Genomic DNA, 26,269 nt, shown 5'->3' on the forward strand with positions numbered 1-26,269 from the left:
TAATTATGTGACTTCTGAAGGTAATTGGTTGCACCAGAACTTTTGAGGGGCTTCATAGCAAAGGGGGTGAATACATATACACATGCCAATTTGTAAATTTTTATTGATAAAAAATATTTTTTATATACATTTTTGTCATCTCACTTCACCAACTTAGGGGTATATGCAATTGCGGTCGAATTGCCGAGAAAGTCGAAAAACGGGACATATTCGACCAAAAAACCTAGTCGAATTGGATTCGACTATGCAATACAGTACTTTTCGACTAAATACCTGCCGTTTCAGATTCGACTTTTATCAATTCGACTTTTTCAAAATTCGACATGTCTGCAATGGTCAAAATGCGGCTTTTCGACCAAAGTATATTCAATTGAAAAATGACGATTCGACAACAGTGCTATTCGACCGCAAATTCGACATTTTTAGTCCGCCTCACTTTGCTGGCGGGATCTAATAAAAAAAAATTAATAAATGATTTTTTTTTTGCTTTTTGTATTGCTAATAGCATATCTATTTATATTTGAAGGGATTATCTACTTGGTTTGTATTATTTAATTGATTTTTTAAAAGAATATTTTTTTCTTCACTCTGCTGAGGGAAATGTACCCATGATTCCACAGTTTTACCCAGGATACACTTCTGCAAAGCCCCTCCTATCTCCTCACTCCCGGTTTTTTGAGACTAGGGAGAAGGAGCTATTTCAGTCAGCTCTATTGTGGAATCGTTTTTTTAGGACAATTCCTGCGTTTTAAAACTCATTCCTATTTTTGTACTGACTACAATAATGGAGCCTTTTTCTGACCAGATTGTGATGTTCATGCTGGTTGCAAGCATGGAGGAAGAAAGGACTGCTGAACATCAGGATCAAAGTCAGCAAATGTCTGCATTGGGTGAGCCAGTATTGCGGGTTTCATTTCCACGTCCACGCCAGTATCGCACTAGGCGTGAACTGGAGGATCTCAGCGAGTTCGAGGTGATTCAAAATTATCGCTTATCGACTCGCGACATATATTCGCTGTACGCTCTGTTGGAGGCCGACCTGGAACCTCGGGCACTGACGAATCGTGCAGTCAGCGGTTTCCAGAAACTGCTGGGTACGTTACATTTTTTGGCGTCAGGCACATTCCAGCCTACACTGTCTCAAACATGCGGTTTTTCACAGTCGACACTGTCGCGCTGTATAACCCAGGTCATTAGGGCTTTCCGCAAATTGACGATCCAGTACATCACATTTCCAGAGACGGAAAGCGAATGTCGAGAGATCAAATTAGGCTTTTTCACCAAATACAAATTTCCCAATGTGCTGGGCGCGATTGACTGTACCCACGTGCAGATCAGACCGCCACGTAATTCGGAAGAATGTTTTCGGAACCGAAAACATTTCCATTCCTTGAATGTACAGGCGGTCTGTGATGTCAACATGAGATTTTTAAATATTTTTGTGGGATTTCCTGGATCGTCTCACGACTCCTTCATCCTAAGCCAGTCATCGCTGTTTGACAAGTTCGAAACAGGAAACATGCCTGGTGGCTGGCTGTTAGGTATGTATTTTAATAATTGTTTTTATTTTTTTATTATTATAATAATTTTATTTATTTTTTTTAGATTACCTACCATTTTTTTTCTTTTCTATAGGCGATGCGGGTTATCCCAACAAATCGTGGCTCTTGACCCCATTGTCTAATCCTGTTGGTAGAGCACAAAAACGTTACCAAGAGACACACATTGCATCGAGCCAAATAATTGAACGTGCCTTCGGTGTACTTAAAAGCCGGTTTCGATGTTTAGACACTTCCGGCGGTGCTCTTTTGTACTCACCGGGAAAGGTTTGCGGCATGGTAAATGCATGTTGTATTTTACACAACATATGTGTCGCAAACCGTTTGCCGGTGACTCTTCGTCGCAGTGCTTTCCGACGCGGTAACCGTTATTCTGCTCTACCGGTGGGTATGGACGAAGGAGAGGATTCCCAACAGGCAGTGATACAAAATTATTTTTCGGTTGCCTGTGAGTATATTTATAACATTTGTATTATCGTGTAAACTGAGATTGTAATATTCTAATAAAAAACATCTTTATTTATGTATTTCAGAGTTTGACGTCCTGTTGATGTGCATTCCCAGGCCTGTTTTGTCCTGTTGACAAATTGTTACCCCCTGTTTTATCCTGTTGTTGGGTTGCTGCAAATATTGGACCATTTTATCCAACTCTACCATGGGCGACCTACTTGTGATGTGGACCTGACCCTCCGCCATGTAGCAGACAACCCCGCTCAGGTGAGATGAATTGCCCAAAACTCCCTCTTGTAAAAAGTCACCCCGGCATGTCCAAAGTGCAGCCCTCCGGCATTTGCCAAACTGCACATCCAATCATGCCCTGATGCTTACACATGTGTGTCAGGGAATGTTTGGATGTGTATTTACGCAAGTGCTGGAGGGTTGCATTTGGGGCCGCTGTAACCTTATTGTGTCGTGTTGCTTGTACCTCTTCTTTTCCGTACCAGGGTGACACTATTCCAATACCTGGAACCTCATATTATTTTCTTCCACAGGTCTGGCGGAGTATCCTTCCCAAGTGGCGTGGATGTGAAGAGACACGACATTTCCCCTGATGTTCCATGGGTGACCTACTTGTGATGTGGACAAGACCCTCCGCCATGTAGCAGACAACCCCGCTCAGGTGAGATGAATTGCCCAAAACTCCCTCTTGTAAAAAGTCACCCCGGCATGTCCAAAGTGCAGCCCTCCGGCATTTGCCAAACTGCACATCCAATCATGCCCTGATGCTTACACATGTGTGTCAGGGAATGTTTGGATGTGTATTTACGCAAGTGCTGGAGGGTTGCATTTGGGGCCGTTGTAACCTTATTGTGTCGTGTTGCTTGTACCTCTTCTTTTCCGTACCAGGGTGACACTATTCCAATACCTGGAACCTCATATTATTTTCTTCCACAGGTCTGGCGGAGTATCCTTCCCAAGTGGCGTGGATGTGAAGAGACACGACATTTCCCCTGATGTTCCATGGGTGACCTACTTGTGATGTGGACAAGACCCTCCGCCATGTAGCAGACAACCCCGCTCAGGTGAGATGTATTGCCCAAAAATCCCTCTTGTCCGAAGTCACCCCAGCATGTCCAAAGTGCAGCCCTCCGGCATTTGTCAAACTGCACATCCAATCATGCCCTGATGCTTACACATGTGTGTCAGGGAATGTTTGGATGTGTATTTACGCAAGTGCTGGAGGGTTGCATTTGGGGCCGCTGTAACCTGATTGTGTCAAAGTGTCGCTTGTACCTTGTCTTTTCCTAGAAGGGTGACGCTATTTCCAATACCTGGAACCTCATACTAATCTCTTCCACAGGTCTTGCGGAGTATCCTTCCCAAGTGGCGTGGATGTGAAGAGATACGACATTTCCCCTGATGTTCCATGGGTGACCTACTTGTGATGTGGACAAGACCCTCCGCCATGTAGCAGACAACCCCGCTCAGGTGAGATGTATTGCCCAAAAATCCCTCTTGTCCAAAGTCACCCCAGCATGTCCAAAGTGCAGCCCTCCGGCATTTGTCAAACTGCACATCCAATCATGCCCTGATGCTTACACATGTGTGTCAGGGAATGTTTGGATGTGTATTTACGCAAGTGCTGGAGGGTTGCATTTGGGGCCGCTGTAACCTGATTGTGTCAAAGTGTCGCTTGTACCTTGTCTTTTCCTAGAAGGGTGACGCTATTTCCAATACCTGGAACCTCATACTAATCTCTTCCACAGGTCTTGCGGAGTATCCTTCCCAAGTGGCGTGGATGTGAAGAGATACGACATTTCCCCTGATGTTCCATGGGTGACCTACTTGTGATGTGGACAAGACCCTCCGCCATGTAGCAGACAACCCCGCTCAGGTGAGATGTATTGCCCAAAAATCCCTCTTGTCCAAAGTCACCCCAGCATGTCCAAAGTGCAGCCCTCCGGCATTTGTCAAACTGCACATCCAATCATGCCCTGATGCTTACACATGTGTGTCAGGGAATGTTTGGATGTGTATTTACGCAAGTGCTGGAGGGTTGCATTTGGGGCCGCTGTAACCTGAAATGTTTCGTGTTGCTTGTACCTCTTCTTTTCCGTACCAGGGTGACACTATTTCCAATACCTGGAACCTCATATTATTTTCTTCCACAGGTCTTGCGGTGTATCCTTCCCAAGTGGCGTGGATGTGAAGAGACACGACATTTCCCCTGATGTTCCATGGGTGACCTACTTGTGATGTGGACAAGACCCTCTGCCATGTAGCAGACAACCCCGCTCAGGTGAGATGTATTGCCCAAAAATCCCTCTTGTCCAAAGTCACCCCAGCATGTCCAAAGTGCAGCCCTCCGACATTTGCCAAACTGCACATCCAATCATGCCCTGATGCTTACACATGTGTGTCAGGGAATGTTTGGATGTGTAGTTACGCAAGTGCTGGAGGGTTGCATTTGGGGCCGCTGTAACCTGATTGTGTCGTGTTGCTTGTACCTCTTCTTTTCCGTACCAGGGTGACACTATTTCCAATACCTGGAACCTCATATTATTTTCTTCCACAGGTCTTGCGGAGTATCCTTCCCAAGTGGCGTGGATGTGAAGAGACACGACATTTCCCCTGATGTTCCATGGGTGACCTACTTGTGATGTGGACAAGACCCTCCGCCATGTAGCAGACAACCCCGCTCAGGTGAGATGTATTGCCCAAAAATCCCTCTTGTCCAAAGTCACCCCAGCATGTCCAAAGTGCAGCCCTCCGGCATTTGTCAAACTGCACATCCAATCATGCCCTGATGCTTACACATGTGTGTCAGGGAATGTTTGGATGTGTATTTACGCAAGTGCTGGAGGGTTGCATTTGGGGCCGCTGTAACCTGAAATGTTTCGTGTTGCTTGTACCTCTTCTTTTCCGTACCAGGGTGACACTATTTCCAATACCTGGAACCTCATATTATTTTCTTCCACAGGTCTTGCGGTGTATCCTTCCCAAGTGGCGTGGATGTGAAGAGACACGACATTTCCCCTGATGTTCCATGGGTGACCTACTTGTGATGTGGACAAGACCCTCCGCCATGTAGCAGACAACCCCGCTCAGGTGAGATGTATTGCCCAAAAATCCCTCTTGTCCAAAGTCACCCCAGCATGTCCAAAGTGCAGCCCTCCGACATTTGCCAAACTGCACATCCAATCATGCCCTGATGCTTACACATGTGTGTCAGGGAATGTTTGGATGTGTAGTTACGCAAGTGCTGGAGGGTTGCATTTGGGGCCGCTGTAACCTGATTGTGTCGTGTTGCTTGTACCTCTTCTTTTCCGTACCAGGGTGACACTATTTCCAATACCTGGAACCTCATATTATTTTCTTCCACAGGTCTTGCGGAGTATCCTTCCCAAGTGGCGTGGATGTGAAGAGACACAACATTTCCCCTGATGTTCCATGGGTGACCTACTTGTGATGTGGACAAGACCCTCCGCCATGTAGCAGACAACCCCGCTCAGGTGAGATGTATTGCCCAAAAATCCCTCTTGTCCAAAGTCACCCCAGCATGTCCAAAGTGCAGCCCTCCGGCATTTGCCAAACTGCACATCCAATCATGCCCTGATGCTTACACATGTGTGTCAGGGAATGTTTGGATGTGTAGTTACGCAAGTGCCGGATGGTTGCATTTGGGCCCGCTATAACCTGCTTGTATCGTGTTGCTTGTACCTCTTCTTTTCCGTACCAGGGTGAAACTACCAATACCTGGAATCTCATACTATTCTCTTCCACAGGTCTTGCGGAGTATCCTTCCCAAGTGGCTTGAATCCTCATGGATGAAGAGGGACACAACTGTTCCCCTGCTGTACCATGGGCACCCTAACACAATTCCACTGCATGTCATATTTAACATTGTATTTATTAATAATTGAAATAAATACCACAGAAAACTTCTCATTTTAAAATTTTATTGAAGAAAAATTGTATTTGATTTTTTAAATAAAAAATTGAAAGGTAATTAAACAAAAAAAGTAGTTTGTTCTTCTTTACATTCTTTTCTTGTGTAGAAAGATATCTGTGGGGAATAAAAATTATTAAGTAAAGACACTAATGTCATGTTCGTTTCTTTCTCCAAGAACATTTGTGGAACCACACAGCCCAGCATGACCCATTGCTGGGCTGTGTGGTTCCACAAAGGCAGGCGTGGCAGAGTGGTGTCAGTGGTCATCACTTTGACACGCTTGCATTTGTGGAACCACACAGCCCAGCATGACCCATTGCTGGGCTGTGTGGTTCCACAAAGGCATGCGGTCCAAAGTGGAATAGTGGTGTCAGTGGTCAGCACTTTGACACGCCTGCACTTGTGGAACCACACAGCCCAGCATGACCCATTGCTGGGCTGTGTGGTTCCACAAAGGCAGGCGGTCCAAAGTGGAATAGTGGTGTCAGTGGTCAGCACTTTGACACGCCTGCACTTGTGGAACCACACAGCCCAGCATGACCCATTGCTGGGCTGTGTGGTTCCACAAAGGCAGGCGGTCCAAAGTGGAATAGTGGTGTCAGTGGTCAGCACTTTGACACGCTTGCATTTGTGGAACCACACAGCCCAGCATGACCCATTGCTGGGCTGTGTGGTTCCACAAAGGCAGGCGTGGCAGAGTGGTGTCAGTGGTCATCACTTTGACACGCTTGCATTTGTGGAACCACACAGCCCAGCATGACCCATTGCTGGGCTGTGTGGTTCCACAAAGGCAGGCGGTCAACAGTTTCTTGAATATATAAATTGAAACATGGCTCTACTCACCTTGGTACGCACAACACAAACTATGCCGTCCACTTAAATTTTCCACCCAATCCTATGAATAAGCCAAAAACAAACACTAGTGAATAGTAAATTCACACAACAGTGAAAGAATATTGTACACCATTACAAAAAGTATTTTTTGGGTAAAAGAGTGGTATCAGAATAGCTCTTTGGCCCATCATACATTTAGCCACAAGGAGCTTTCATCCGTTACCACACGCGCCCGCATACATGCCCGCGCATGTATGCCTACACATAAAGCTCCTTGGTAGTACCCGGTCACGGGTGGGGGAGCCCAACACATATAAAACAATAGTAAGAAAAGAAAAAAAACTAATGGGAGGGGGAAGAAAGGGATACATGAAAAACATAACAGTAAATAAAACAATACAACCGGGCTCATGGTGGAAGTCTGTCCGGATCCTGGTCTTCCTCCTGATATGGTGTCGATGTCCTGGGAGGCTGGGTAGTGGGTTGACTAGGCCTCGGGGCCCGTGTGGCTGTAGATGTTGCGGCCGGTGGTGGAGGCATCTGGTGGATGGGGTACATCCCTGTATGTCCTTGGTACATCTGTGACCGTCTAGACCAGGATGGTAGCGTAGGAAGGGAAGGAAGCGTCCTTGTGGCTCTTGATGGCGGAATTGGTAGATCACCAGCGTGTTGATGAGCTGGTTCTGGGAGTTTCTCATAGATCATCTGCAGTGTGGTTGCGATGATCTGTTGGCTGGATGAGGATTGTCGATGGCTCTCCGACATGTTGTCATTGCTGTGTGCCAGGCATGATGTGTTCTCCACCAGCCGGTTGATGGATGTGGCCAGAATGTGAAGGATGTCCATAGTCTCCCTATGATCTTCTCTTCTGGTCTTTAGTATTTCGGCCGCACTGTCGGCATGAGTCTTCTGCATTTCAAGCAGACCGTTTGCCATCTTATCCATTGTCTTCTCAATGGCGTCCAGTCTGCTTCCTACGACAACCCGAAAACTATCCTGGCTGACATTCATCTCTGCTGCCAGGTTGTTTACCCTCCGAACATTTGAGGGATCCTGCCCTTCCTGGACGTCTGCCACCAATTGCATTTGTGCAGCTGTAAAGAAAATTAGAAATTATTATACACATTCATACATTTGTTTAAAGGCTCACAATTCGATATTTACTCACACAGGGATGTAGAAACTGCAGGCTGCTGCACTTCCACCTCGTCATCCTCTGACGAATCCTGTATGAGATCCGGCCTGTAGTAGGAACCAATTCCCGAAGCAAATCCGCTGCTGGTCCGTGGCATCACTGTTTGCAAAAGAAAAAAAAATAAAGTTAATAAACTATACAAAACTGGTGCACCCCCCACACAACACCCCCAAAAATTAAATACAAACCTTCTCCATCCTGTGATGCCGCTGCTCCCGGAGCTTCACTTGTCCTCATTTCTGGAGACTTTTCATGGGTCTGGCTGGATACTTCTGCACGGCTGTCTTCAAACCCAATAAAAGTCTCGTCCGTTAACCCTGTAGACTCAAACAATTCGGGTGATGGGTCCACAAGGGTAATGTCTTGTTGAGGCTCTTCGGTCACAGTCCCAGAGCTCCAGGAGATATGACGATCTGGTGATGAACTGCGCGCAGGAGCTGTAGTTTGGCGCCCATCTTGTGGTATGGTCGCCGACAGTGTCTGGCGCACAGGTGACGTTCTGTGCGCTGATGTCTGGCGCGCAGGTGATGGTCTGCGAGCTGACGTCGTCTGGCGCACAGGTGACTTACTGCGCGATGACGATGTGTGGCGCACAGGTGATGATCTGTGAGCTCCTGATGCTTGCTGCGCAGGTGGTGGTCCGCGCGCTGCTGTCGATGCCTGCTGCACAGGTATTGGTCCGCGCGCTGGCGATGTTCTGCGCACAGTTGATGTCCTCTGGGCAGGCGTGTCTGAAAAAAATAAAAAAACATTAGCAAATAAAAAAATAAATTATTTTCATACAGCTCATCTGAATGTATTCTTACCATCAGGCCTCCTTTTGGACTGCTTGTCTCCCGCCTTCTTCCGTCTTCTGGGCGGTTCTTCCTCCTCGGGAAAGCCAGCAGGACGGCTGGAGTCCACACCTCCGTGAACTCCTTGGACCATGGCAGGGTTCATGCGCCTTTTAATAACTTCCTCCCAGGGTAGCCACTTCAGATTGAGAGCCGGGCCACCTCCCGTAGCGTTCTCATGTCGGCGCTGAATCCCCATCTTCTTTTTGGTCTGTCTGCGGCAATCACTGTACCGCTTCATGCAGTTTCTGGTGCTCCGGCGGTTTCCAGATACTGCAGTGACTTGGTTCGCGATGGCATCCCAGATGTTTCTTTTAGTCTTTGCTGCTGTGGTCTGTGCCCTTTGTCCATACAGAACTTCGTAGGACCTGTCGACGCCATCCACTAGGGCACAGTTTTCCGCCTCAGTATATCTGGGTCCACGCGCCTTCTTCTGTCCTGCGTCTTCACCAGAGGCTTCCTCCTCCGACTGATCCTCTGGCTGGCTTCTTGCCTTTAGGGATTAAAAAAAAAACATGCATTTAATAAGATCGGTATGTACCTGTGAGTGTCAGTATCCCTGGCATTGCGCAAATATACCTGTAGGTGTGCATGGCAGTGCGCAAACTAGGGTGTGTCGAGTTGGATGCTATTGTGTCTGCAGGTGTTGTCAGTACCTTTCTAGGCTTTTTCTTTTTCGACTTCTCCATTTGGACCCTTGACGACCGCGGCTGGTCACTGCATGCCTGGTCGGTCATATCCTCCTCCTGGTTCGGCTCCCACTCCTCGTTGCTATGCAGGGACATTTCTTCCGAGGGGTGGGGGGAAGGGGTGGATCGGGTCCGCTTGTCCCTGGACATCTCTGTTGTAAAATGAAAAAAATAAATATATTTTTACAAATTTAAAACACATTACAAAATTATATGCAACCACATGTCATGCTGCTGGGACCCCAGTTCTCAAGCAGGACCAAACTCCCAAAAAATAAATGAAAAATAGAAAGAGAAAAAAAAAAAAAATCCCCCGTTAAAGCATCCCTGCACATACTGGAAGTCAACCTGTGCTAACACAAAAATGGCTGACACACACAAAATGGCTGACACACACAAAATGGCTGACACACACAAAATGGCTGACAGTCACCCCAAACTAGTCAAAAAGCATCCCTGCACATTCTGCAGGTACACCAGTGCTAAAATATGAGGAAAAAAACATGTTTGACAAACCACCGACACCTCATGTCGACCTCATGTCTGACACAAACTTGCTCCAAATCACCCCAATCTAGTCAAAAAGCATCCCTGCACATTCTGTAGGTACACCAGTGCTAAAATAGGAGGGGAAAAACATGTTTGACAAACCACCGACACCTCATGTCGACCTCATGTCTGACACAAACTTGCTCCAAATCACCCCAAACTAGTCAAAAAGCATCCCTGCACATTCTGCAGGTACACCAGTGCTAAAATAGGAGGGAAAAAACATGTTTGACAAACAACCGACACCTCATGTCGACCTCATGTCTGACACAAACTTGCTCCAAATCACCCCAAACTAGTCAAAAAGCATCCCTGCACATTCTGCAGGTACACCCGTGCTAAATAGGGAAAAAACATGTTTGACAAACCACCGACACCTCATGTCGACCTCATGTCTGACACAAACTTGCTCCAAATCACCCCAAACTAGTCAAAAAGCATCCCTGCACATTCTGCAGGTACACCAGTGCTAAAATAGGAGGAAAAAACATGTTTGACAAACCACCGACACCTCATGTCGACCTCATGTCTGACGCAAACTTGCTCCAAATCACCCCAAACTAGTCAAAAAGCATCCCTGCACATTCTGCAGGTACACCAGTGCTAAAATAGGAGGAAAAAAACATGTTTGACAAACCACCGACACCTCATGTCGACCTCATGTCTGACACAAACTTACTCCAAATCACCCCAAACAAGTCAAAAAGCATCCCTGCACATTCTGCAGGTACACCAGTGCTAAAATAGGAGGGAAAAAACATGTTTGACAAACAACCGACACCTCATGTCGACCTCATGTCTGACACAAACTTGCTCCAAATCACCCCAATCTAGTCAAAAAGCATCCCTGCACATTCTGTAGGTACACCAGTGCTAAAATAGGAGGGGAAAAACATGTTTGACAAACCACCGACACCTCATGTCGACCTCATGTCTGACACAAACTTGCTCCAAATCACCCCAAACTAGTCAAAAAGCATCCCTGCACATTCTGCAGGTACACCAGTGCTAAAATAGGAGGGAAAAAACATGTTTGACAAACCACCGACACCTCATGTCGACCTCATGTCTGACACAAACTTGCTCCAAATCACCCCAAACTAGTCAAAAAGCATCCCTGCACATTCTGCAGGTACACCAGTGCTAAAATAGGAGGAAAAAAACATGTTTGACAAACCACCGACACCTCATGTCGACCTCATGTCTGACACAAACTTACTCCAAATCACCCCAAACAAGTCAAAAAGCATCCCTGCACATTCTGCAGGTACACCAGTGCTAAAATAGGAGGGAAAAAACATGTTTGACAAACAACCGACACCTCATGTCGACCTCATGTCTGACACAAACTTGCTCCAAATCACCCCAAACTAGTCAAAAAGCATCCCTGCACATTCTGCAGGTACACCAGTGCTAAAATAGGAGGGAAAAAACATGTTTGACAAACCACCGACACCTCATGTCGACCTCATGTCTGACACAAACTTGCTCCAAATCACCCCAAACTAGTCAAAAAGCATCCCTGCACATTCTGCAGGTACACCAGTGCTAAAATAGGAGGGGAAAAACATGTTTGACAAACCACCGACACCTCATGTCGACCTCATGTCTGACACAAACTTGCTCCAAATCACCCCAAACTAGTCAAAAAGCATCCCTGCACATTCTGCAGGTACACCAGTGCTAAAATAGGAGGAAAAAACATGTTTGACAAACCACCGACACCTCATGTCGACCTCATGTCTGACACAAACTTGCTCCAAATCACCCCAAACTAGTCAAAAAGCATCCCTGCACATTCTGCAGGTACACCAGTGCTAAAATAGGAGGAAAAAAACATGTTTGACAAACCACCGACACCTCATGTCGACCTCATGTCTGACACAAACTTACTCCAAATCACCCCAAACTAGTCAAAAAGCATCCCTGCACATTCTGCAGGTACACCAGTGCTAAAATAGGAGGGGAAAAACATGTTTGACAAACAACCGACACCTCATGTCGACCTCATGTCTGACACAAATTTGCTCCAAATCACCCCAAACTAGTCAAAAAGCATCCCTACACATTCTGCAGGTACACCAGTGCTAAAATAGGAGGGGAAAAACATGTTTGACAAACCACCGACACCTCATGTCGACATGTCTGACACAAACGTGCTCCAAATCACCACAAACTAGTCAAAAAGCATCCCTGCACATTCTGCAGGTACACCAGTGCTAAAATAGGAGGGAAAAAACATGTTTGACAAACAACCGACACCTCATGTCGACCTCATGTCTGACACAAACTTGCTCCAAATCACCCCAAACTAGTCAAAAAGCATCCCTGCCAATTCTGCAGGTACACCAGTGCTAAAACAGAATGGAAAAAAACATGTTTAACAAACAAACGACACGACATGTCGACCGCATTGATACCGGCACACACTAAAATCAGCCCAAACTAGCCAAAAATCATTCCTGCACATGCTGGAGGTACACCAATGCAAGACCCAAAAAGCCATTTTAAGAAAAGAAGAAAAAAAAAACGTGAAAAATTACCCAAAACACAAAACTCCACAAAAAAATGCAGCAGAACAAGCAGGAGCTATGCACATACCTGCACACATACCCAAACACCACATGTACACCTCATGGCAACCCCCACTACACATACACATATATGCAACACCAGACCCACATGTGGTACTTACCTACAAATGTAGAAATCGCTCCAAAAACGACTCTCCTCCGGGGTAACAGGTATCCTCCTGTCTGTCCTGGAATAAAGCCTGCTGGGTGTCCAAACGATACCACAGCAAACAACCAATTTGCTAGCTCTGCACCTCCTCACACCTCTCTGCAGGTTCACAAAATGGCTGCTGAGCACGCAGCAAACAAGCCCTAATAAAGGGCTGCAAACGGCGGGAAGTCGAATTCAGGACGCCCACTACTCGCCGATTGGTCCGTGATCCGCCAGGGGGAGTGTCGAATCCATTTTGCATTGCATATGGTGAATTCATGGTCCCGGCGGCAGGGCTGCGGCTGTCGAGTACAGGCGAATTTTTAAACGTTCGAAAAAACGGCGCGATTCGACCGCAATTGCATATACCCCATAGACTATTTTGTGCATATCCATCACATAAAATAAAAAAATAAAAATTTCAGGTTGTAATGTAATAAAATAGGTAAAAAGCCAAGTGGGGGTGAATACTTTGGCAAGGCACTGTATGTATGGGTCCCTTATTATCAGCTTTCCCAGCGCTAGGACAAGTAGGGAGTCCAGGGGGAGAACTGGGCATAGAATTAGTTCCAAATCAATTTCTCAATATAAGAGACATCTTCTATGCGAGCTTGGGAATTGCTTCCCTATGTATCAAGAATGCTTAAGCATAGGAACTGTGGCAGTTATGTGAACCAAGGCCCTCATTGCAATTCTCCTTTTATCTTCAGGTGCAATCAAATACAGACAGGTCATATAGAGCTGAATTTATCTGGGTACAAAGGATTCATTTGTTCAGTTGAAGAGAGCACATTTTACCCTTCAGAAATTCTCAAATGACCCCTACATTTGATAGGTGCTATTTATTCCAGTAGGGCTTGGGTACTAATTTGCCATTACTTATGTACTGTTACAGTATGCCATAGTTGGTATCGGTATGTGATCCCAGCGACCAGGATGCTGAATGTCAGTATACCGACATCGGCATCCCGAGCGCTAGAATGCCGGCAGGGGGGTGAGCGCAACAAATCCCCTTGCGGGCTCAGTGGCGAGCTTTGCTCACCACAGGTTTGGTGTCGTGGATACCCATAGAGGGTGAATCACCTACATCGTCAGTATTCCAGCAGCGGTATAGTACCCCCGTCGGGATCCCGGCATCGGTATTGAGACAGCCAGGATCCTGATGGTCGGTATATTAACCGCATACCATTCAGTTGTCTACTGCATCTGAAGGTTTCAGCTATTTGGTGGATATGCAGTAGATACTTTTAGTTAATGGCACGGCCGTAACTAGGTGTGTGCAGAAGGTGCATTGCCCACAGCGCACTTGCCCTGTGGGTGCACCTTCTACACACACCCCGAGTTGCCGCATATCCCTCCCACTGACGACCGCCCTCCCGCTCCCCGGTGCTTGGTGCCCGCAGCAGCCCCAAGCTCCAACCAGCTGGAGCCGCTGATCGCTGTGTAAAGTCAGCGGCAGCGCTGGACAGGATATCCACCCTGTGCTGCTGCAGCTCGCCCCCTCTCTGTCTGTGAAGTGAACAGACTCTGCAGAGGAGAGGAGTCAGTTCTGTATAGGAGCCGGCTACAGCGCAGGAAGTATGTAAATATCACGTAAGTGCCTACACAGACATTACAGTACACTATATTACACTACACTTCACTACACTACACTATACTACACTACACTCTAAGGCAGGGGTGGGGAACCTCCGGCCCGGCCATATAAGGCCCGCAAAGCCAATTGATCCGGCCCGGCCAGTCGCTGCTGTGTGTGTCACGCAGCGTGAATCTCTCCTGCCCCTTTGTGCTCAGTCGTAGGCGTGTGTCATCTGTAGGGAGGTGAGCGCAGCTATGTCCAGCGGCGGAGTGTAGGATCTCAAACCAGTCACTGGTTCGTGATCCAATCAGGAGCCGACGCTGCCGGTCCGAGAGTTCTGATTGGCTCACAAACCAGCGGCTGGTTTGAGGTCCTACACGCCGCCGCCTGACATAGTTGCGCTCTCCTCCCTGCCTGGCTCCTGACAGCTGAGACACGCCGCCACCGGACTGAGCACAAAGGGGCAGGAGAGGCGCACGCTGTGCTCTCCTCCCCTGTCACACAGAGCAGCAGAAGGCCAACAGCATTGGAGCAGCACAGTGGGGTGGGGGTGGGAGCATGTGTGTACCTGGCACTGTGGGGACATATCTGACACTGTGGGGGCATATGTCTATCTGGCACTGTGGGGGCATGTGTATCTGGCACTGTGGGGACGTGTGTGTACCTGGCACTATGGGGGCATATCTGACACTGGGGGCATATCTGGCACTGTGGGGACATGTGTGTACCTGGCACTATGGGGGCATATCTGACACTGTGGGAGATGTGTGTACCTGGCACTATGGGGGCATATCTGGCACTGTGGGGGCATATCTGTATCTGGCACTGTGGTGGTATATCTGGCACTGTGGGGACATATCTGTATTTGGCACTGTGGGAAATGTGTGTACCTGGCACTATGGGGACATATCTGGCACTATGGCAGTATATGTGTATCTGGCACTGTGGCGGCATATGTGTATCTGGCAGTGCACTACTGGCAGCATATGTGTATCTGGCTCTGTGGTGGCATATGTGTATCTGGCAGTACACTACTGGGGGCATATGTGTATCTGGCAGTGCACTACTGGGGGCATATCTACTGGGGCATAACTACTGGGGGCAGGCTTATTTTTAAGTTGATAATTTTTGTATGGCCCCCAAAGGATTTTATAAATATACAAATGGCCCTTGGTAGAAAAACGGTTCCCTACCCCTGCTCTAAGGGTAGGGGGGGATGTAAGGGGGACTCTGCCTGCCGTAATGTGTAAAAGGAGGACTCTGCCTGCCGTAATGTGTAAAAGGGGGAATTTGCCTGCCGTAATGTGCAAAAGGGGGACTCTGCCTGCCGTAATGTGTAAATGGGGGAATCTGCCTGCCGTAATGTGTAAATGGGGGAATCTGCCTGCCGTAATGTGTAAAAGGGGGAATCTGCTGTAATGTGTAAAAGGAGGACTCTGCCTGCCGTAATGTGTAAAAGGGGGAATTTGCCTGCCGTAATGTGCAAAAGGGGGACTCTGCCTGCCGTAATGTGTAAATGGGGGAATCTGCCTGCCGTAATGTGTAAATGGGGGAATCTGCCTGCCGTAATGTGTAAAAGGGGGAATCTGCTGTAATGTGTGTAAGTGGCGCTACTGTGTGGCATAATATGAATTGGTATTATTTTGTGGCCATGCTTCTTCCCCATGAAGCCACACCCCTATATTTTTGGCATGCGCCTACGGTGCACACAGGCCCTATTTTAAATATGATGGGGGGGTGCCAATACTGTTTCTTGTGCACAGCGCTAAAATGTCTAGTTACGGCACTGGTTAATGGTAGAACAGAACTGCACTTTAAATTTATAAAAATGACAACATCAGCAACAATGTGCCTTCCCTGATTAACAAAACAATTGTTTGTATAACCCAAACAGCTAATACAAATCATTCGGAAACAATAACTAAGTAAAAGAATAGCAAATCACAGAAGAAGTGGTGATTGTGAGTTCAACTTTTGAGCACAATGTGAACTTTATCTTTCTATGAAAAGAAATTGTATCCCCTAATGCCCTGACTTTTAGCATTCTACCAGCAGTAATGGCTTTAAACTTTATCAAACAATAAATCAGGTAAACTATTGCCACCACAACAAAATAAAAAGATAACAAGCATTTACAGGAGGCACAGGATAAGCATCATCTTTTATTGCAAACATCATGATCACATAATCCATCCAAATGCCCAATCATAGAAAAATGATAGATAATTTAATATTCCTGCCATTGCATTGTCAAGGTAGAAACCAATAATAATAAAAACAAAAGTTCTTAAAAAAAAAGATCAAACACATGAAAACCAACAAAAATGTTCCTTTATTGAAATGCCAAGACGAAAAATGAATTTAATATGCACTTGAGCTTGCCAATCAAATTTTATTTTCAGAAAATATATTACCTTTCCTGCAAGACAGATTTTTACTCTTAAATAAAACATTGCTTAACATAGAGCAGGTGTACTGTATTCTTAGTTGCTGCAGTAATAATTACTACTTACCTACTTTATTTTACTATTTTGGGGGGATACTTGGACTGCACACCCTAATTCTAAATATAATAAGAGGTGCTACCATGCTGAAACTTGAAGTTCCACACAGAAAAAAAAAAAAGAAAATGCAGATGCACACTCTATAGTACTAATCACTGTTAAAAAGATAGAGCAAAATTGAGGTACTTAGCATGATGTTTGGCCAAAATATGGGCCCGCCAACTGTGACCAGGTGACCTCAACTGGTGGGATCCTAACACTAAGTTTCAAGTCCCGTGCCCTGGACTTTAACCTTAGTGTTAGGGACCCACAAGAATAGGTCACCTGGTCGAGGTTGGTGAGCCATAATTTTGGTAAAAAATAATGCTAAATACCTCAAGTTTGCTCTGTTTTGATAGAGTTTATTAGACTTATTCTTACTAGCAGTGCTTAGTACTATAGAGTGTGCATATGCATTTTCTCTTTTTTTTCTGTGTGGAACTACAAGTCACAGCATAGTAGCAGTCCAGCTCTGATTAGCAGTGCTTAATACTATAGAGTGTGCATCTGCATTTTCTCTTATTTTACTATTTATCTGCTTCATGGAGATCTTTTAAGATAAAACAAGAAAAGTATTAGTAAGGGGCCTGATTCAGGGATGTATGTGGTCTAAGTTGCACTGTGCATGTGCTGTGATGGTCTTGCAACTCAGTCACAAAGAGTATTTGTTTGCAAAGTGATTGTCAGTCAGGAACCAGCAACTCAAAACAGGCATGTTGCAACCGGGTGTAGTATGAGTGGCCGGCGAGCGGGATCCCGGCGGCCAGCTCGCTGCGCTCGCCATGCTGTGGGCATGGTGGCGCGCTACGCATGCCATGCTGTTTATTCTCCCTCCAGGGGGGTTGTGGACCCCCAAGAGGGAGAGCAGTTGTTGGTATGCTGGGTGTCGGGATTCCGGTGCCGGTATACTGAGCGCCGGGATCCCAACAGGCAGCATACTGAATACCACCAATTGCAACCATTCTTGGGGCATGTGTCAGTCTGCAACTGTGATCCCATAGGCAGAAAATTTGGCGTGTGACTTCACTGGGACATAGGCCCTCATTCCGAGTTGTTCGCTCGCTAGATGCTTTTAGCAGCATTGCACACGCTAAGCCGCCGCCTACTGGGAGTGTATCTTAGCTTTGCAGAATTGCGAACGAAAGATTTGCATAATTGCGAATAGAAATTTCTTTGCAGTTTCTGAGTAGCTCGACACTTACTCTGCCACTGCGATCAGTTCAGTCAGTTTCGTTCCTGGTTTGACGTCACAAACACACCCAGCGTTCGCCCAGACACTCCCCCGTTTCTCCAGCCACTCCCGCGTTTTTCCCAGAAACGGCAGTGTTTTTCCGGACATACCCATAAAACGGCAAGTTTCCGCCCAGAAACACCCACTTCCTGTCAATCACACTCCGATCACCAGAACAATGAAAAATCCTCATTATGCCGTGAGTAAAATACCTAACTTTTGAGTAAAATAACTAAGCGCATGCGCTCTGCGAACCTTGCGCATGCGCAGTAAGCGACTAATCGCAATATAGCGAAACTCGGCAACGAGCGAACAACTCGGAATGAGGGCCTTAGTATGGATTGGATGAATCAAGGGTATGTCTTAATGTTTTAAATTTTTTGAAGAATGTGATTGGAAAGCGCAACCGGTAGGATAACAGTAATGCCAGGAATCTGCCACTTAGTGGTTATTTAGAGGTTGGCAGAGACTGTAACATGCTGGAGTGAGCAACAATCATAAACAAGAGGGCTTGTATGCAGGGCCGTCTTTTCCCATGGGCTCAATAGGCAGTTGCCCAAGGGCCCCAGGAGTTATCAGACTTCAAAGCAGTGGTCCCCATGCGGGCCTGTTAATTGCTCTTCCCAGCCAGATATCTCGGGTTCTGTCTGACATAGACTTTTTCTGAGTATATACTCCAAAGGCTGGGACTATCCCCTTTTGGTGGACATGGGCAGCTTGTCTCTAGTATACCAGGCCCAGAACCAGAGATATCAGCCTTCCAGCAGCTGGTCACTGCTCCAGGTCCACACGTCTGGTATGCAAGTTTATATTTTCGTCAGTGATACTCTGATAGAAATTGGCCATGAAGGACTAAATCGGTCTCTCTACGTTTTAGTCTTACTAGTCTATGAAAGAGGTCTAATGGCTTCTCATCTGGTAGTGTCTTAAACTCTTCACTAACAAATAGCACCCTCTCTGCATCATCATCTGTTAATGAAATCAGTCTGTTTTCTTCCTCCAACAGTAAAGCATCATCAATCACATTAACTTATCTCTGTGACATCTCAGCAAGACAAAGCTATAAACCAGATAACTATAAAAATAACCAAACCAATTCACCTATATATATATGAAATGACACAGGGAATAATAATTAAAATTTACTTCACCACACCAATAGGCACATAAAAGTCACTTATGCAGTGCTAAAAACAGATAATCTGTCTGGGTTAGATTCATGATCCACCACAAATAGAAAACATTACTGTGGGTGCTGGAAAAAATCATAACTCAATAGTCATGACATCCTATATATCCAAAGTTCCGCACTCACACCAAATCGCAACATCAGCGGGGTGCTCTGTAATGATCCACTTGAATCGAATGTCCACAATGCTCTGGCTCTGTCACACCTCGCGGGCAGCGGCGGCCGCGCTTGCCTCTGCGGGTGTCCTGGATGGCCTGGCGCCTCTCTCCTCCGGCGGTCTCGGGTGTCGGGTCGGCGGGTCTCTCCGGCGGCTTCCCGAAGCGAGGGCGCCGCCATGTTGACTGGGACTAGGTAGGCGGAGCGGGGCTGACGTCATCTGCCCGCTCCGCCAATCAGGCAAAGGCGGGAGGTTTAAAGCCAGACGCCGAGCAGAGATCCGGCGCCTGTGTATCATCAATTCTGCCTGTCAGAAACCGTGATCTCCAGAGCTCCCTTGTCCCTGTTACCGCTGTGCTTCCAAGCATATCTGTGTTTCCAGCATCTCAGCGTTCCCGAGCGCCATCACGCACCTCTGTGCCTCCAAGCGCCCGAGCGCCATCACGCACCTCCGTGCCTCCAAGCGCCCGAGCGCCATCACGCACCTCCGTGCCTCCAAGCGCCCGAGCGCCATCACGCACCTCCGTGCCTCCAAGCGCCCGAGCGCCATCACGCACATCCGTGCCTCCAAGCGCCCGAGCGCCTCCACGCACCTCTGTGCCTCCCAGCACCTCCGTGCCTCCAAGCGCCCGAGCGCCAACACGCACCTCCGTGCCTCTAAGCGCCCGAGCGCCAACACGCACCTCCGTGCCTCAGCGCCCGAGCGCCTCTACGCACCTCTGTGCCTCCAGCACCACAGTGCCTCAGCACCTCAGTACCTCAGCGTCTCTGTGCCTTCAGCACCTCAATATCACCAGCACCTCTGTACCTCAGCACTCAGCACTTTTACTAGTCTTGTTTTCCAGGAGACCTCCAAGCATTCCTCCATGCTTCCTGCTTACCGTCTTCATCCTGTATGAGGAAGACCTACATCCGGCCATCTCTACTGCGACCCAGTAGCGGTTCCTCTTCCCGGTCACCGGAAGAAGCCCCGAGTCCACAACACCCTCCGACCAGGTCAGTGATAGTATACACAGGCCACATGGACCCGGAGAATCGGAACCCAGAAGCGAGTGCCATCCAAGATCTGGTTTCCTGTGTTCAGAGTCAGGAAGCGGCGCAAAACCAGGTGATGCGGTATCTCCAAGAACTATCCGGCAGGCTGGATCAAATTCAGGTTTCCCTGGCTTCAGTAGTTCCGGTTCCAGCTCCGGTACCCACTCCAGTAGTCGCCCCCGTTAATGCTCACGCAGTGTCCGGAACCAGGTCACGCCTTCAGCTTCCCACTCCCTCTCGCTACAACGGCAACCCCGAAGAATTGCCGTGGTTTTCTTAACCAGTGCGAGGTACAGTTTGAACTCCTCGCGCACAACTTTCCCACGGATCGATCCAAAGTAGCATACATTATTTCCTTGCTTGAGGGCTCAGCGCTGGAATGGGTGTCTCCGTTATGGGAGCGATCTGATCCTTTGGTTTCCAGCTACACCAATTTCATCTCATCTTTCCGCAGGATCTTTGATGAGCCTGGCAGAACGACCGCTGCCTCTTCAGATCTTCTCCGAGTTCGACAAGGCTCCCGTTCAGTGGGTCAGTATGTGATTCATTTTCAGACCATAGCCTCCGAATTGCGCTGGGATAATGATGCCTTACGGGCCGCTTTCTGGAACGGGCTGTCCGACCGTCTTAAAGACGAATTGATTACAAGAGATTTGCCAGATTCTTTGGAACAGTTGATCTCGCTCTGTGTGAAAGTGGATCTCCGCATGCAGGAACGAGTTGGCGAATGTTCTCGGTCTGATCGATGCAGATTCCGGGCTCCTCCGTCTAAACAATCGGTTACGACAGCTCCAGACGAACCCATGCAGATTAATCGGTCTCGACTGTCTCCAGAGGAGCGACAGCGTCGGCGTGAGAATAGACTTTGCCTTTACTGTGGAGCCGCGGATCACTTTCTCAAGTCTTGCAAGGTTCGCCCGGGAAACGGGCAGTCCTAGCCTGTTCCGGGGAAGTCAAGCTAGGTGTGGTTTCTCAATCTTCTCCAGAAGTGGACTGTTTACTCTCAGTATCTTTGTCTACTGAAACAGAAGTCAAAACTGTTATGGCTCTTTTGGATTCAGGAGCTGCTGGGAATTTTATTTCTCTCCCCTGCGCCCAGAGTTTGGGCTTGAAGTTACAGTTGGTCGAACGACCTATTACGATAACAGCTATTAACGGTGTTCAAATTCCTAACGCCTTGATTACGAGTCAGTCTGAGTCAATTCAGCTACAAGTGGGAGCTTTGCATCGAGAACAACTGAAGTTTCTGGTTATTCAGGAGATGTCTCATGATCTCGTTTTGGGTCTTCCCTGGCTCAGGCTTCACAACCCTCATGTCGACTGGGGGTCGACACAAATAATTTCTTGGAGTCCTTTCTGTCGATTGAATTGTCTTACTCCTGTCGTTCCACTCCGTGCATCGGCCAAGTTGGACGTGGAGTCAGTTCCTGAGGCTTATCGAGAATTTTTAGATGTCTTCTCGGAACAGGCGGCTGATAAATTACCTCCGCATAGGGCCTGGGACTGTCCTATTGAGCTCATTCCTGGGAAAATGCCGCCCCGAGGTCGCACTTATCCTTTGTCGGTTCCAGAGACACAAGCTATGTCAGAGTACATTAAGTCGAATTTGCAGAAGGGGTTCATCCGTCCCTCCACTTCCCCAGCGGGAGCTGGCTTCTTCTTTGTAAAAAAAAAAAGATGGAGGCCTGAAACCATGTATTGACTATCGTGGTTTAAATGAAGTCACCATTAAGAACAAGTATCCTCTGCCGCTCATCACAGAGCTTTTCGATAGAGTGCGTGGAGCTCGAGTATTTACTAAGCTTGACTTAAGGGGAGCATACAATCTGATACGTATTCGACAAGGAGATGAGTGGAAGACGGCTTTCAATACTAGAGATGGGCATTATGAGTACCTGGTAATGCCATTTGGCCTCAGCAATGCCCCCGCCGTCTTTCAGGGATTCATTAATGAAGTCTTTCGGGACATGTTGTATCTGAATGTAGTAGTCTATTTGGATGACATTCTGATTTTTTCAAAGAATCTTTCTGAGCACCGACTACAAGTTAAGGAAGTACTCCTTCGGTTGCGCGAGAATCATCTTTATGGCAAAATCTCCAAGTGCACCTTTGAGGTTCCTTCTATTTCATTTTTGGGCTACATTATTTCTGGAACTGAATTGCGTATGGATCCGGAGAAACTCTCGGCCATCCGAGATTGGACTCAACCTCTTTCCTTGAAAGCAGTGCAACGATTTCTAGGATTCGCAAATTATTATCGGAAATTTATAAGAGGTTTCTCTACTATCGTGGCACCTATTACGGCTCTGACTAAGAAAGGGACTGACCCAAGCAATTGGCCTTCTGAAGCAGTAGCAGTGTTCAAACAGCTGAAGACAGCCTTTATATCCGCTCCCGTACTTCAGCAGCCAGATTTCCTAAAACCATTCTTTCTGGAGGTTGATGCTTCCACGGTAGGCATAGGTGCTGTACTTTCGCAGTACACCTCAGATGGGAAGTTGCATCCGTGTGGGTTTCATTCTCGCAAGTTCTCCCCTGCTGAATTAAATTACACCATTGGAGACAAAGAGCTACTGGCAATTAAATCTGCATTAGAAGAATGGAGATATCTTCTGGAGGGTGCTAAACACTTAATTACAATTTTTACGGATCACAAGAATTTACTGTATCTAAAGACGGCCCAATGTTTGAATCCCCGTCAGGCAAGATGGGCGCTCTTCTTTGCCAGATTTTCCTTTGTTATCAAGTATCGGGCTGGAACTCTTAATACCAAGGCGGATGCCCTATCCCGTTCAGTGATGGCTTTGGATGAGGAGAATACAATGGAGAAGGCATTAATCCTTAGTCCCATCTCTATTTCTGCAGCTCCCACTAGGTTGGGCCCTCCTCCTGGAAGAATGTCGGTACCAGTTAAATTTCGACCGAAACTGTTGCAGTGGGCTCACACTTCTAAGTTTTCTGGTCATCCGGGAGTTCAGAAAATGTGGGAATTTCTGCGAAGATCATACTGGTGGGACACTATGAAAAAAGATGTTCAAGAGTATGTCAATTCGTGTCCTCAATGTGCTCAGCACAAAACTCCACGTCTGCCGCCTGCGGGTTTGTTGCATCCTTTATCCATTCCAAAAAGGCCTTGGACTCATATCTCGATGGACTTTGTTACTGAATTACCTCTCTCTAAGGGTCATAACACCATTTGGGTGATCATTGACCGATTCTCTAAGATGGCACATTTTGTTCCGTTGACCGGATTACCATCCGCTTCCAAGTTGGCCCTGTTATTTATCCAGGAGCATTTCCGCCTGCATGGGTTACCTCTGGAAATAGTCTCAGATCGGGGAGTACAGTTTACAGCAAGATTCTGGAGAGCCCTCTGTTCGACTCTACAAATTAAACTCAAGTTCTCTTCTGCTTACCATCCACAGACTAATGGGCAAACTGAACGCGTCAATCAGGATCTAGAGACTTTTCTCCGTGTTTACCTTTCCCCTTCTCAAGATAACTGGGTGGAGTTGTTGCCTTGGGCTGAGTTTGCCCACAACCATCTATATCATTCTTCAACTGGTGAGTCTCCATTCTTTATTAATTATGGATTTCATCCCCAAGTTCCGGAGTTGCCCATTTGTCCTCCAGAAGAAGTTCCTGCTGCAGCTTCAACTCTCCGACATTTCACCCAAATCTGGAGTCGAGTTCATGCCACTCTTAAGAGAGTTTCCGGTCGCTATAAATTCTTTGCGGATAGGAAGCGACGAGCAGCTCCTCAATATAAGGTTGGTGACAAGGTATGGCTCTCTACCCGCAATCTTCGTTTGAAAGTACCTACTATGAAATTTGCCCAAAGGTTCATTGGTCCTTTCTCAGTGCTGCAAGTCTTAAACCCAGTCGTTTGCAAATTGGAGTTGCCTTCCCACCTTCGAATTCCAAACTCCTTCCATGTCTCTCTCCTCCGCCCACTCATTCTGAATCGGTTCCACTCAGCGTTCCTAGGCCAACTACTATAGTGTCTGAAGCTGGGACAGAATTTGAAATCAAAGCTATTCTTGACTCTCGTTATCTTCATAAAAAACTACAGTACTTGGTAGAGTGGAAAGGCTATGGTCCTGAAGAGAGAAGTTGGATCAATGCTACTGAGGTAATGGCTCCCCGACTGGTTCGGATCTTCCATTCCAGACATCCAACTAAGCCCGGAAAGTGTCCAGGGGCCACTCCTGGAGGAGGGGGTACTGTCACACCTCGCGGGCAGCGGCGGCCGCGCTTGCCTCTGCGGGTGTCCTGGATGGCCTGGCGCCTCTCTCCTCCGGCGGTCTCGGGTGTCCGGCGTCGGGTCGGCGGGTCTCTCCGGCGGCTTCCCGGAGCGAGGGCGCCGCCATGTTGACTGGGACTAGGTAGGCGGAGCGGGGCTGACGTCATCTGCCCGCTCCGCCAATCAGGCAAAGGCGGGAGGTTTAAAGCCAGACGCCGAGCAGAGATCCGGCGCCTGTGTATCATCAATTCTGCCTGTCAGAAACCGTGATCTCCAGAGCTCCCTTGTCCCTGTTACCGCTGTGCTTCCAAGCATATCTGTGTTTCCAGCATCTCAGCGTTCCCGAGCGCCATCACGCACCTCCGTGCCTCCAAGCGCCCGAGCGCCATCACGCACCTCCGTGCCTCCAAGCGCCCGAGCGCCATCACGCACCTCCGTGCCTCCAAGTGCCCGAGCGCCATCACGCACCTCCGTGCCTCCAAGCACCCGAGCGCCATCACGCACCTCCGTGCCTCCAAGCGCCCGAGCGCCATCACGCACCTCCGTGCCTCCAAGCGCCCGAGCGCCATCACGCACCTCCGTGCCTCCAAGCGCCCAAGCGCCATCACGCACCTCCATGCCTCCAAGCGCCCGAGCGCCTCCACGCACATCTGTGCCTCCCAGCACCTCCGTGCCTCCAAGCGCCCGAGCGCCAACACGCACCTCCGTGCCTCTAAGCGCCCGAGCGCCAACACGCACCTCCGTGCCTCAGCGCCCGAGTGCCTCTACGCACCTCTGTGCCTCCAGCACCTCAGTGCCTCAGCGTCTCTGTGCCTTCAGCACCTCAATATCACCAGCACCTCTGTACCTCAGCACTCAGCACTTTTACTAGTCTTGTTTTCCAGGAGACCTCCAAGCATTCCTCCGTGCTTCCTGCTTACCGTCTTCATCCTGTATGAGGAAGACCTACATCCGGCCATCTCTACTGCGACCCAGTAGCGGTTCCTCTTCCCGGTCACCGGAAGAAGCCCCGAGTCCACAACACCCTCCGACCAGGTCAGTGATAGGCTCCTGAAGTCTGATACCCAGGTCCCCAGTACCTCCTGAAAGGTGGAGCTCTCTAGTTTTTTTATCCCATTGAAAGACAAGAAACTTATTTCCAGGAACTGGAGATATCTGCAGTCAAGCAAGCTGCCCTTCCACCGGAAAGTCATGGAGTGGTCATCCAAAAAGTACTACTGACGAGACAACCTCAACAATGGTTTTGGCATCCTTCGTGAGAAGTACAAAAACAGAAAGGTAGATAAAATGAAGTGTGCCCACTATAGCAGCCCAGAGGTCTCATTAGTGATGAAAAGTGTAACCCCACACTTAAATGACATAAAAGAACAATAAATTCACCAAAAAGTCCACCGGTGCTAATTCCTTGTGTTGGTCTTTGTTATAATATGACCTCAAATATAGAACATGATACAAATATTCATATCGTGGTATGTTATAATAAACCATGCATATCAACCAAGTTTGTTTAATTAATG

General features: G+C 47.7%; 1 protein-coding gene across 1 annotated transcript in view; it reads right to left on the minus strand.

Annotated features, from left to right (window-relative positions):
* Positions 1–7,194: 7,194 nt before the first annotated feature.
* LOC134910858 (uncharacterized) overlaps positions 7,195–26,269 on the minus strand; it is a 49,116-nt gene continuing 30,041 nt past the window's right edge. The window contains exons 2-3 of the mRNA XM_063919242.1: positions 7,955–8,080; positions 7,195–7,880 (exon numbers count right to left, since the gene is read on the minus strand). Of these exons, the coding sequence (XP_063775312.1) occupies positions 7,195–7,880; positions 7,955–8,080 (812 nt within the window). The remainder of the gene's footprint in view (positions 7,881–7,954; positions 8,081–26,269) is intronic.

Source organism: Pseudophryne corroboree, chromosome 4 (genome assembly GCF_028390025.1).
Source record: "Pseudophryne corroboree isolate aPseCor3 chromosome 4, aPseCor3.hap2, whole genome shotgun sequence".
Taxonomy (NCBI): domain Eukaryota; kingdom Metazoa; phylum Chordata; class Amphibia; order Anura; family Myobatrachidae; genus Pseudophryne; species Pseudophryne corroboree.